Below are 12841 nucleotides of genomic sequence, written 5' to 3'. Positions count from 1 at the left end.
TCTTGGGGCATCCAAGGTGAGAAGCTGAGGAATCATAACCCCTGCCTGCCCGGGTGTCTGACAGCTGTCATTCGCCCGCCCCAAGGACCGAGCGACCATCTGTCCGCGGTGGATCATAGCACCAGATCAGACACTCCACAAGCCAGCCAGCCAGCCGACCTGCTTCCTTGAGTGATCGATCGTGCTAGGGGAAAATGGCGGCCCAGCAAAGTGGCCCACTAACATCAACACCAACCGGATCATTTCGCACTCGCCCGCGCCTCCTTTGAAGTGTCAAGTGTGAAGTGTGGCCTAGGCCTGGGGGTTGAGGGATGGGTAAACATTGCGGCCCAGCTCTACCGCGAAGATGAGGTCGCCACACAAAGATCAAAGCGCGATGCACCAGCCACCAGCCTCGACAACACCTCGAGTGTGTGTGATTAATCGCACAGAGAGTGAACCGAAGCTGGCTGGCTGGCTGGTCAAGTATTCTATCGCTCCAAAGGGACAGGGCGCCAGCCAGATAATGTCGGAATCGGTGATGTGATCAGCAAACCTACCTGCATATTCTGGACTTGCATAACAGCGGGGTGTGAAGCGAAGCGGTGCAGTGCATAACAACAAAGCATAAGCATAAGCAAAGCATAATCAGAAAATGGATCTACATCGGCGGGCACATGATGGTTCACATGCAACACTATACACATGCATGCATGCATGCAAGTGGTGGGCCAGCATCTGCAAGGTGCAGGATACTGCGTCCTCCAGTGTCCGCAGACAAGATGCATGCACTGCTGTTCCAAAACAGCCGGACCGAGAGTTGAGTGTTTGTGTGTGAGAAAGAGAGAGAGTATTAGGTACTTTCTGCAGGAACATTCTGCAGCAGAGTAGTAGTAGTCTCTCCAAGAAGCTGCCAAAGCATGTGATGTGTGTTATAAGTCGCTTTGGAACACATATCTAATGGAATGTGCAGCAGCAGAAGCAGCACAGCACACACGAGACGAGAACATATGCGGGCGCTCCAGCACCACACACACTCGTCTACGCTCGTCATCTCTCCATCCTTCCATCATCAACAATCGACGCACGGACACGACGCGCGTTGCGCGGTCCAGACCGTCGCGAGGCACCATCGCGATCGCGATCGATGAGCTGACGGCGATGGCGATGGCGATCCCCCCTCCCTGAAGGTGATGGCGGGCTAGCAGCGATGTGTTAAAGAGATTTGATGTGCTGCTGCTGCTGCTGCTGCTCCACACGTCCACGTCCACGAACATTCATGAGCCTGATGCGTGATGAGACGCGATGCAATAAACCGCCCGGCCAACTGTTGAACCCCTTTGGTAGCCGGGTCAGAAAGGAAGATACCAAGAGAAAGAGAGAGAGAGAGAGAGAGAGAGAGAGAATAGAGTGAAAGAGAGAGAGCTACTGGCTGTTGCTGCTGGTTACTACTTCACATTCGCGCGAAAATGTATCGCGGGTGGTTTGCGGATTCGGATTGAAATTCGGTAGCTGTTTCAAGACCCCCTTCGGCGCTCCTTCCCCCACCCCTACCCACTCTTTAGTGAGTAGTGGGTGCGGAAAAGAGGAGGGAGAGACCGTATGTAGGCCGTCGTCCTCCGGCCCGGGGTAATTTATGGTAAAATATGCATTAATAAATTTCGATCATATGCACGTAGAACTCGCTGCTCGAAACACAAACACATGTGTGTGTGTGTGTGTGTGTGTGATAGGGCAAGGGGGTGGTGGTGTGGTGCTGGTGCTGGTGCTGTTGAGCGACTTATTGAGCGCCTGGGGGAGGACAGCCAATAACAGAACAATAAAAAGAAAAACAAACAAACAAAAGCAAACAGCAAAAATACCAAAAGCAAAACAAAAACAAAAACAACCAAAAAAATACCATCGATGCATCGATGATAGAAGGAGGAGGAGAAGGAGGAAGGAGAAACCCCGAAACCACCACCAAGAAAACACACCAAATAGGCGTGAGGCGTGATTTCTGGCACCCCCTTTGGTCTGGGACATAAACCACATGCTGCCGCAGTTGTTGTTGCTGCTGCTGCTGCTGCTACTACTTTTGCACTTGTTGCACGCGCTGGATCGCCGGCGAAATATGCGCTAGAGATGCAGGTCGAGGAGGATGCTTTCTCCAGACAACACTGGACAGCTGGAAAAGCCACAAAATCCACCACCACAAAGCAATGTTTGAGTTCTTGTTCTCTCTCACATTTTCTTTTCTGGACTGGGGACATGTCTTGGGGGTTCGATAGACCTTTGGATCGCTGTTGCATTTGCTGAAGTGTTGCGAGGTTGAGGCTTAACACTCCGTAGACCCTTTTCAGGACCTCCGACCGTGCTTTCCCTTCCAGTCTCTTCCACCGAACAAGGAGGAGGCTCTCTCTCTATCTCTCTCTCTCTCCCTCTCTCTTACACACCAGCAGCCCAATGTCGTCGAGCCTGGTGCGTGCCCTGTCGTGGCCACTGATATCGCAGGCCGCGAGTGGTGGCGGCGGCGGTGGCGGTGGTGGCGCCGGTGGTGGTGGTACCCTCGGTGGTAGCCCCGCACACGACGGCGTCGCTGGTGTGGCAAACGTCGGTGTGGTCGGTGTTTGTGGTAGTGGTGGTGGTGGTATCGGTGGCGTTGGTATCGCGGGGCATTACAGGAAGGGCGAAGGGATACCGCCATCGCCAACGTTTCAGCAGCTGATGGCCGCCCGGCGGTTGCTCTGCCGCCGCTACTACCCGGAGGGTGGCTGGGGCTGGGTGGTCATCGTCGTCGGCATCCTGGTCCACACACTGACACACGGGCTTCAGCTGAGCTGCGGACCGCTGATGGGTGCCGTCATGCGCTCCTTCGACAAACCGATCACCGATACAGGTAAGCCCTTCCTGGGACCGTCGCCAGCCAGCCAGCCAGCCAGTCTGCCGTCTTCAAACTTCAAGCAACCTTCCCGCGCCGCCGCTCCTGGTCTACAGCTGGCGGCCTACAATCAACTCATATATCTATATCGTGCGCGCAATATCCTTTTGGACACTCGAGCTCTATAGCTCTAGCCAGGACGATCATCTGTACACCCATACACACCAATCGTACCAAGCGCCCCTTATAATCCGATAAAAACCTTCTGTATAGTATATAGTCTTCGCCTTCGGGGCAACGACAAGCGCCGCCATTGCGCGCTGTTCAAAAGCTTCTCCCCTTAATGATGTGGCCTGTCTGTCTGCCTGTGGAAGGCTGCAACGTCTCGCATCGCTTGCTACTGTGTTGTGTCTATTCTCCTTTCGCGTCGGTTTTACCCAACGGGCTCGTGTCCATCCTCCGCCCCCTGGCAACGAACCCTCTCTCGGGGAAAACTCTTGGGAAGCGACTCGAAGAATGTGGAATCCGGCGTCAGCGGCGTTAGCGGCGACGATCTCGCATTACACATATTAATTAATTTATTTGCCATCAACCCATAATCCTTAACTGCCCCTCTTGGAATTACCACACCCCCAGGAGGGATGGGGGATGGGGGATGGGAAGGGAGCGTTGATGATTGTTGTCACAACACCTCGCGTGTGGCCGGAGCCGAACAGTGGGATAGCAGTGATATCCAATTTCCACAACCTACCACCTACCCGCCCCCTCCCACTTTATCCATCCCCTGCCCCCTTTTTCCAACAGACATAAAACTGATTGTTTAGGCTGCCTCCGCCACCCTCTCCTCCTCCGTAACCATGATTCAACTATCCCCAGCCTCATGTCCTCCCCCTGCTCCCCTTCCCTCCAACCCCTCTGCACCGCCGTCCCTGCCATGGCGTAGTGGCCAGCAATTGAAAGATTGACATTCCGGGGGACACACTTTCTTCTCTCTCTCTCTCGGGTTCTCTTTCGTTCTCTCTCGTTCTGTCTCATGTCGGATCCATGATGGCCCCCAGACATCGGTCGACAGCCGACAGCCAAGCCAAGAAAAAGGGAATCCCCTAAAACCGATTATCGTCCATTATCGGTGTGCGAAAGAAGAAAAGTGAGGCGTGAGGAAGAGGATAGTGGTGTGAGAAGGGGTGCAGCTTACGCAACAAGGGTGCAACAAGGGTGAGAAGGGAAGGGCCCGGCGGGAGGGCGTTAAGAACACTTAGCGGTTACAATTGTGATAGTTTGGTGCTAAGAAGGCGGTCGATGGTTGGTCGGTCCTCCTCCTGCCCTCCTCCTGCCCTCCTCCTGCTGCCCTGTTGGTCCTAAGGTCCAATGAAGGACTTGCTTGTCCGTGGCTCCGTCGTCATGAGCAGCGATGTGTGAAACTTTCCCGCCGCCGCCACCGTGGCTTACGAGCTGCGAGAATGTGGTGTCGCTCTGATTAAACCCCAGACTTTGGGTACCACCCCGCCCCATATCTCCCGGTAAAACATCCTCCCTTGGTATCGGTTCTCGGTCGGAATGCTGGTCTGCTGTGTCTTGTTGTGCGCGCGCGACGTACAACGATTGTACGCGAGCAGCTCACACTGTTACACACACACACACACACACACACACACACACACACACAGACAGACAGACAGTTTGTCAGACAGGGGGCTGCTGGACTCCCTGGTCCTTGGTGGTGGTGTCCATTGCCACGTGACGTGGCGCGCGGCATCGCGGATCTTTGATTTCGGATCCGTAAATGACGGGACGGGAGTGTTGAGGGCGATAAGTTGATCCCCAAGATGTCCAGACTGAGCTGAGAGCGTTCGGTTTGCAATGAGCGAGTAACCGTTTTGCTTTTGGGAAGCATCCATCTGCGCCATCATGTCCCTCCGTCTCTGCGTCTGCGATGCGAGTGCGAATATGCTTTGGCGTAACACAGGCATGAGTCAGAATATCGGGGGATATAGAGCCGCTCACCAATCGCAGATGATTTTTTTTGGTTGGTTGTTGTGGTTGTGGTTTGCGCGGAAAGCAAAACAAAAAAAAAACCAACGAACGAAAACGCCGGTGATAATCATGATGATGGCTATAAGTACAGCCATCAAGCCATGGCTGATCCGCGCCGAAGTGTGCGAATATTTGAGCGTTAACGGGGAGGAGCAGAAACAGGGACACTTGTTGTTGAGGGCAATATATGCATATGAAACCATCTTTTTTTTTGTTTCTCGTTCTCTCGTTCTCGTTTGTCACATCGAAATCGTCATTTTTAAATTTTTAAAACCACTCTTTGCACTGTGTTTCATCAAGAGCATTCTCACCGTAGGCTTCGACAAGCGTTTGATGTATTTCTGTCGTCTATTTTTGAAAATATAGACATAAAATGAACGATGTCCGCATTTTGCAGTTTTTAAGGACGGAACATACCATTTTGTACACAATAAAAATATTGTTTGTAGTGTGAAATTAGCACTATTGCGCACCGATTTTGATTACCAGATACCGAACGAACAAAACGAAACATCGAGAGCGGTTCTCCGGTTCCATTTAGGCGTAGATATAGCAATAGGAACACGGAGGGCACGTTTCATATGCATACACCGATTGTAAATCCAATACAATCCGGCGTTTAGAAGGCGCACAGAATGGCGCGAGTAGCAACCAAAACTTGCGACCAACAAAGCACGACGTCACACCGTCACATCTGCTTCGTCGTCCTTTTGAAGGCGCTTCATGAACTCGGTGCTCGCGAGGAATGTGCGCGTAGGCTAATGACGAAAGGAATCGCACCGCAAATGACGCTGCAGTAATCGGTTTGCGGAGGGAAGGGGGAGCCAAAGAACTCCTCTCCCCTCCCCCCCCCCCCATAATGGTTTTGGGAGCGGCCGGCCGGCCAGACAGCTACCAGGATTAATTTTAATTTCAAATTTTCTGTCCAATCACCGTGCCTCAACTGCCGCGCTTTCGATCGTCCTTTTTTGGCACACGGGCGCGCCTGTGTATTGGTGTGTCATCATGCCGCTTTGTGCGTCATCGCCCGCCCGGGTCCGCTTACCTTACTAAACCTCGCTGTTTGTTTGTTTTTTTTTGTTTAAGGAAGAAAGGCAGCAGCAGCAGCACCATAAAGTGCTGATAAAGAACGATCGCGTAGCGCCGTAGCATAATGTTTGTTTGATGCCACCCCGCACCCTGCCACACCGCCCCCGCCTAACCCAGCGCTGCGTTGCGTTTTGCTGGCCTTTACCCGCCTTCTTTTCAATTTGCCGTGTCATCTGGATTCGGGGTTTTGGAGGAGATTAAATGGCGTCAGCGGCACATCAATCTACCTCCAGTAGAGAGCACAGGAGCAGCAGCGGTGGTGGCGGCGACGGCGGCTGGGGCGCGTAGGCAGCGAGCGAGAGCAGTATGCGAGCGAGCTAACGAAAATCGAAAGTTGCCCGAAAAAGGACGGGGAAAAAAAAGAGAATAAGAAGTCCACTTTATAATCTAAACGCCTTATCAACCGGCAACGATCATCTGCAGATAACCCGAAGGGAGAATATGTCTGCGAGCAGCAGCAGCAGTGACGGCGTCGACGTCCTTCTCTTCAGTTCGCCCATTTTCCACATCAATCATTTGACCCATAAATCACACATCCACTAGACCTTCGGCCCCGTCCCTCTCATTCCTTCATACTTCATACTACTTTTCCTTGCTTATCCTACCGGTTGGATTGGGCTACTCCCTGCTGCTGCTGCCGTGCAGTGGATTGTAGCTATTGCAATTTGCACGCCTTCGGTGCGAAGAAATATGATAGCAGAAGATGAGAAGGTAGGTGGTAAAAAACCACAAAAGCACACACACACACACACTCTGCCCTCCTCATGTTGGGCTCAGTGATGGTAGTCCTGGAAAGGAAAGCCGCATCGACCGTCGAGCATCCGCAGTAGCGAGATGCTGGAACCGCAATGCCACCGAAGCGAATGGGATCACATCCATTGGTCAAAAGGTGCCTGCAGAGAGCACTTGCGATGATACTTTGTCTTGGGATACGTCTTGGGACGGAAAGTCAATCTGTGTTGAACGCTGGACTCGTCGAGTCCTGCTCCTAACAAGGACTCTCCTGGCTTTGACAGCACAACCGAACCAGAGCGAACCAGACACAATGACACATTTATTGCATTTTATCGATATCCCACTTCCCTTTCCCCGGAACACACACACACACACATCGAACACACATCGCACACAGAAAGGTGATCGGTAGTAGGCGAGAACCGAACGTTCACACCCTCGATAAAGGCGATAAGCTGCCCCTAACTCACGTGCTGACGTGTGTGTGCGTGTGTGTGTGTGTGTGTGTGTGTAATGGTGGACATCGGTAGTGTGCGAGTGCGGATGATAGATGGAATATTTGGTCTGTGGCGTAGAAAAATAATAGTAGCAAGCAAAAGAATGTTTCGGTGCCGTCATAAAAGGGCCAAAAGCGGCATCGACGGGCGGGTGGTGTATTGGTAGCATAAGTTATCGGGATCGTATGGGATTCTATCACACACTCCTCGAGAAGGCCGGTCACAGGCCTGCAAATATGCCGTGGTATGGGTCTGCTTTTCACGCCGCCTATTGAAAGGACATCTCACCCCCTGATCTGCTAGCGATTTTTGATGGATGACCCCCCCGCTAGACTTTACTACTACTACTACTTTTACTCTTATAAGACGACCATCTTGGGAGACGTGGATATACCGTTCTGCCTGGCACCTGTCAGTGATAACAAGCCACAGTCCGGGATTCGAGGATCGTCCATCATCGAATCTTTTTTTTTTCCTATCTAATGGCCTAGGCTGAGACAGGGTATTGACTACCTGTCCTGGAATGTGTGCCAATGTGACATGGACTGTGGTGTGGAAAAAACGCAAATGGCGTTGCAAGTAAAATAAAGAAAAGACGAAATATTAACTCCTTCCACTATGTGTCCAAAACAAACAACGAATCCGCTTCACAGTGGAAATCGAAGTAAATGTACTACTACTACTGCTACCACGCCCGTCTCTCTGTGCCACTTCGGGCAGGCGTTTATTGAAATGTCGTTGTTGACGCCGTTGTTCTTTCTTGTGGGAGGCAGAGGAGGAAACGGAGTGAGCACACATTGAGATTCCCACACACACACACACACACACAGACAACACGAGCGCTCCTTCGTCTGCTGCTCTCTTATCAATCATCGCGTCTTCAGCGACGGCGCGCTTCAAAAAAAAACAAGTAAAAAATACCCCGGAAGCCACCAACCAGAGGCCGATGATTGCCAGGCGGTAAACAGCGCGTTCCAGCGACAGTGCGTCCGGTGCGGGGTGCGCGGTGTCGTGCCAAAAAGTTGTTGTTTTCCGTTCTATTCCAACGTTGTGTTGATGTTACACACTGGTGTTGTTGCTGTTGTTGTTGTTGTTTGTCCCCACGAAGTCCACACAGTCCTGCTGCTGGTATGTGTGTGTATGTGTGTGTGTGTACCCATGATGATGCTGCTGGTATTGCTGCTGCTGCTGCCTGAACTCTATATCGAAATTCACGTTGAATTTGCTTAATGTATTTTCACAGCATAGCATCTCTCTCTCTCACACACACACACACAGAGCCCATTCTCTCAGTCTGGTCTCTTCCTACATACCAGGCGATAAAAGACACATTTATGACGCTATCCCCCCCCCCCTTTCCGCCGTTTGCTGTTAACTAAATTAAGTGACATTAAGTTGCTGAGACATGTGTAACCGGGCTGCCGCCACATTCCGTTCGTCCGTCATTCGTTCGAAATGTCATTCGTGGCACCACGACGCGAATCGAATGCCGCGGCACTAGCAGCAGCAGCAGCAGCAGGAGCAGTTGTTTTTTTTCTCCCCCCGGAACGTCGATCACTTCGAGGCGAGATGCGTTTTTTTTGCGTTGCGTGGTGGACTCTGCCGCCGTTTGTTGCCGCAACCGACTCTAAACGACTTGAGTGCAGCGCGATGGCGTTGGCGGCCAGAACCGGCATTGCCCGGCTGCACTTGTGCACTGCTCTCTCTCTCTCACACACGTTTGGCGTCTGGCCTCACCCGTAAAAGTCGTAAAACTTCATTCCGTTTAATGAAGCACACAAAGGTGGATGAGTACGTTGCGCGATGCCGTCGCCGCCGCCGCAATTCATTTGTTGGGTTGGGGCCAAACCCAAATCCTTGGCCGGGTGTGCACGCACGCACACACGCAGGCACGCACGCACGGTGCACCTTTACGATCTCGCGGCTCTCCAAAGAAAAAAAACCTCATCCTCTTTCCCATCGCGCTTTTTGGTGTTTGGGGTACAGTGGATTACCTGCAGAAGGGGAGAGGGGGCAATTGCCAATCCCGAGCAGATTGGAGGATCCCCGGATGGTTCAGCATTCGGTTGTGGTCCATCATCAATTATTCCGAAACTTCCTCCTTGCCCGGGCCCGGGGAGGGGTGGATGATCGCTGATTTGCGCTTTTAATACCTTGCCCGAAAAATCACCCAGCGGCTCATTAATGAATGTCAGGTGGAGAGGCCGCGCCCTGCGCCTGCGTCACGCTTCCTCGTTTTTGATGGGCTGGAATGCGATTAAAGCGTGTGTAGTAAGAGATCCGCTGTGGATATCGATGCGATCGCACTGCTGCTGCTGCTGTCCGTGTTTGCGTCTTCGCACCGTAGAGTGACTCACTTCACAGCTTGCCATCGTCGTCGTCGGCTGACGCTGGGGATTCGTTTGTTTACCTTTGGCAAATGGTTGTTTACGTTCACTCGCTCGTGCTGCAGCCGGTGTTTTGGAGGAGGGAGGAAGAGTACATTGAAAACAATAGAGTCGAGGAGAGGGGTTCCAGAGTGTTGTTGACATTTCAATCATTTCTTTCGCAGTTTCTCGTCCTCGCATCTTAGGCAAACACAGTTTAGGGTTGGAGGCGGAGGGGGGAGGTCGTGGCAGGCGTTTATCAGGCTCCACGCTACCGCTAGGTTACCGCGCGTGTGTCCTGACGAAGGATGGATAGAATAGCTCTAGCAAACCGCTTAGTAGTCTCGATTCTCATGTCTCACATGTCGTCGCGATTGAGGCTCTGCTTAGCTGATGCTGGTGTGTGTGTGTGTGTGTGTGTTTGCTTGTACGAGATGCATCTGCATGCGTACCTTTTCGGTCGCTTGTGAGCGATTTTAATTTCCACATTTTCTACAACTGGATTGTCATGTCATCATTTCATCTTTAAATTTTTAACTTATAACCGACCTCCTCGCCGCCGAGTAATTTGTTTTATTTCCTCATTATCCGAGAGAGAGAGAGAGCGAGGGAGGGAGGGCCCCCTAACCCCCCCCCCCCACCCCGCGCGGTAGGCTGGTTTTAGTGTTCAATCAAATGAGGTCATTTAAGCTGTCGCCGTTCGGACCGCCAGGGGCTGGCGGAGGATGCAGCAAAGGGCGAGGTGCACGGGGAATGCACCACGCAGCAGTGTGTGACAGATACACACACACACACACACACACGCACCGAGACTTTCGACAGCGATCCCCGCCAACCGTACACACCCCGGGGCCGGGTTGTAATAATATACCTACCCGCCTATCCCCTTCCCCTCCCCCTCATCCATACAATATCTCTTTTCCCAGACTTACTTTTTTATTGCGCGATAGTATTTATTATTCCGTCCGATTTTTCTGTTCCTTTTTGTTGTTATTATTGCGCTCACTTCGTTTCATTATTGATGCTTTTATTATTGCTGCTGCTGCTGCTGCTGGAAACGTTTTATGATTGTTCTCCGTTCGCTCCATCTCCGTTCCTCTTTCCGCTTTTCGCATTCTTCTTCTTCTTCTTGTAGAACCGTCGAGGGTACGATTTATGATTGATGATCTTGGCGAGAGCCCCACTCCCAGGGCACGCCACACTTAAAACCGTTTTGTTGAATTGCTCCGTTGGTGAAGGCAAAAGCCGCACAAAAAAGTGGGGCCGTGGCGAGGGGGGAGGTGTAAAACGGACCGGTAAAAAGGACTCGTAATCCCTTCCCGATCCCGTGCAATGTGCGTGCGTACGTGCGTGCGTGTGCCACAGACACTGTGAGCCGAGTGCTGCGTTTACTTTCGAATAAAGCAGCACCTCGAACCTACAGGGTGATGGTGGTGGTGACGGTGATGGTGGGATCTCGATCCCGATGACAGAAGAACATGATATGAGTGACGTGCCCGCACGGAACGGGCGGCCGGTTGGTTGGTTGGTGGAGATCTCCTTCTCCTTCTTTTTTTCTCTCGCTGCCATTTACATCCTTCGGTTCCTTCCTCAATCTTTGCATGCATTTCACCTTCAACCAACCAACCAACCATCAAGTACCAAGCATGGATCGTGCTGTCACTGTCACTGTCACATCCCATCTCTGGCACTCACGCTCGAGTGACTCCTCGTCGCCGCAATGCTTTTCAGGGTGCGCACAGCAGGACGAACATCAGGTAAACCCCTTGCTCTTGCTCTTACCCAGTGCCAAGCAACCGCGCCAAGCAGCGACATGGGCCTTATCAGTCCGGGCGAGTGTTTACTCAGCCTCAGCTCGGGGTTTGCGCGATGGTTAAGCGACGTATCCACGAGCAGCAGCAGCAGCAGCATCAGCAGCAGCAGGTCCTTTTCGCACCTTCTTTTCCGATGCTCGATGCCAGTCGCAGCAACACTCTCGGATGAGAATGATGGATGAGTTTGATTGAGCCGGCGAGTGTCACGCCATCGGCTCTCGCTCACTCGCTCGCTCACTCACTCACGCGTCTGCTCCACTGCGTCATCTATCTTTGGCCTGCCTTTTGACTGGCTCAGAAGGATGTCAGAAGGAGGCGCTACCACCATCCGGTGCCATCCACCTGCCCAAGGGATATCACTCCTTGGACTAGGACCGAGAACTGGCTGGCTGGCGCATGGTTCAGCATAATCGCTACGATTATGCCATTAAGCAGAGTCCCCTTCACTCGTACGTACGTGGGACGTGGGATTACGGGGGACGAGATTGCGGCACGTTCCAGTCTGCGTGTTACAAAAATGATCTCGCCCGGTCGCGGCTTTCACCCGTCACGACGGCGCAGTTGCTACAATGTTGCTGTTGTCCTCCGTTGCGTGCCACACATACCACCAGCAGCAGCAGCAGCAGCTGGTGGTGCACACCTGACCGCCGGATGTCCCGGTTCCTGGACCCCTCGTTACACAACATACCGATCTCCAATCAATTGTTGACAAGGGGTTAAGGGGACGCTCCTTAAGAAAGCGCCTCCAAAACTCCATTTCAAAGTCCTTCAAAGGGGAAGCTTGCAGCACACACGCACACACACAAAGGCAACAAGCATCCATGTAATGAGCCAGTAAGGACACCGTTTATTTTTTGTTTTTTGTTTGTTTGCGTCGTTTTGTTTTGGGAGGAGGATGGCTGTGAGAGGGAAGAGGGTAGCGGATGATGCGTGAAGGGATGATTGTGATTAATTTATTCATTTGCATGAACTTTGCATCCATCGTAGCGGCGTGGTGCGGTGCGTGTGTGTGCTGTGGAGGCTGTCAGAGGATCGGTCAGGGTTTTCCGTCCAGTGGTTGGCGGAAATTAATTGCGAAATGCATCACTACCCTTCCTCATTCTCCTCCCACTTGTTATCGAGATCCTGCTTCTGCTCCAATTCAACAAGGAACAGGGGTCTGCTGCTGCTGCTGCTGCTACCCCCACCTGATCGATCAATCGTTTACGTCGAAAAGGATACGCAGAGGAGCAGAGGGGGATCCCACGCGAAATGATGCCCCACAAACCGGATGACCTCCCGGTCTTGCTTCTCGCTCATTCTTTCTTCATTCGCTTAGACAAAAGCAACAGAAAAGGAGAGACGGAGAGAGATGGTCAAGCAAAAGGATTTGCGAGAGAGAGAGACAAAAGAGAGGGGAAGAGAAGCGCGCGACGAGAGCAGCGCAGCAAACCGAACGCAGAACCACCGAGAACGTTGGTTTGGGGA

The 12841-nt window shown here is 52.3% G+C and overlaps 1 protein-coding gene across 1 annotated transcript in view; it reads left to right on the top strand.

Moving 5' to 3' along the window:
- Positions 1–2434: 2434 nt before the first annotated feature.
- LOC125949402 (monocarboxylate transporter 12-like) overlaps positions 2435–12841 on the top strand; it is a 36532-nt gene continuing 26125 nt past the window's right edge. The window contains exon 1 of the mRNA XM_049676401.1: positions 2435–2857. Coding sequence (XP_049532358.1) covers positions 2686–2857 — 172 coding nt within the window. The 5' untranslated portion in view covers positions 2435–2685. The remainder of the gene's footprint in view (positions 2858–12841) is intronic.

This window comes from Anopheles darlingi, chromosome X (assembly GCF_943734745.1).
Source record: "Anopheles darlingi chromosome X, idAnoDarlMG_H_01, whole genome shotgun sequence".
NCBI classification, from domain to species: domain Eukaryota; kingdom Metazoa; phylum Arthropoda; class Insecta; order Diptera; family Culicidae; genus Anopheles; species Anopheles darlingi.
Note: the sequence above shows the minus strand (reverse complement) of the source record. Positions and strands in the feature narration are given on the sequence as shown.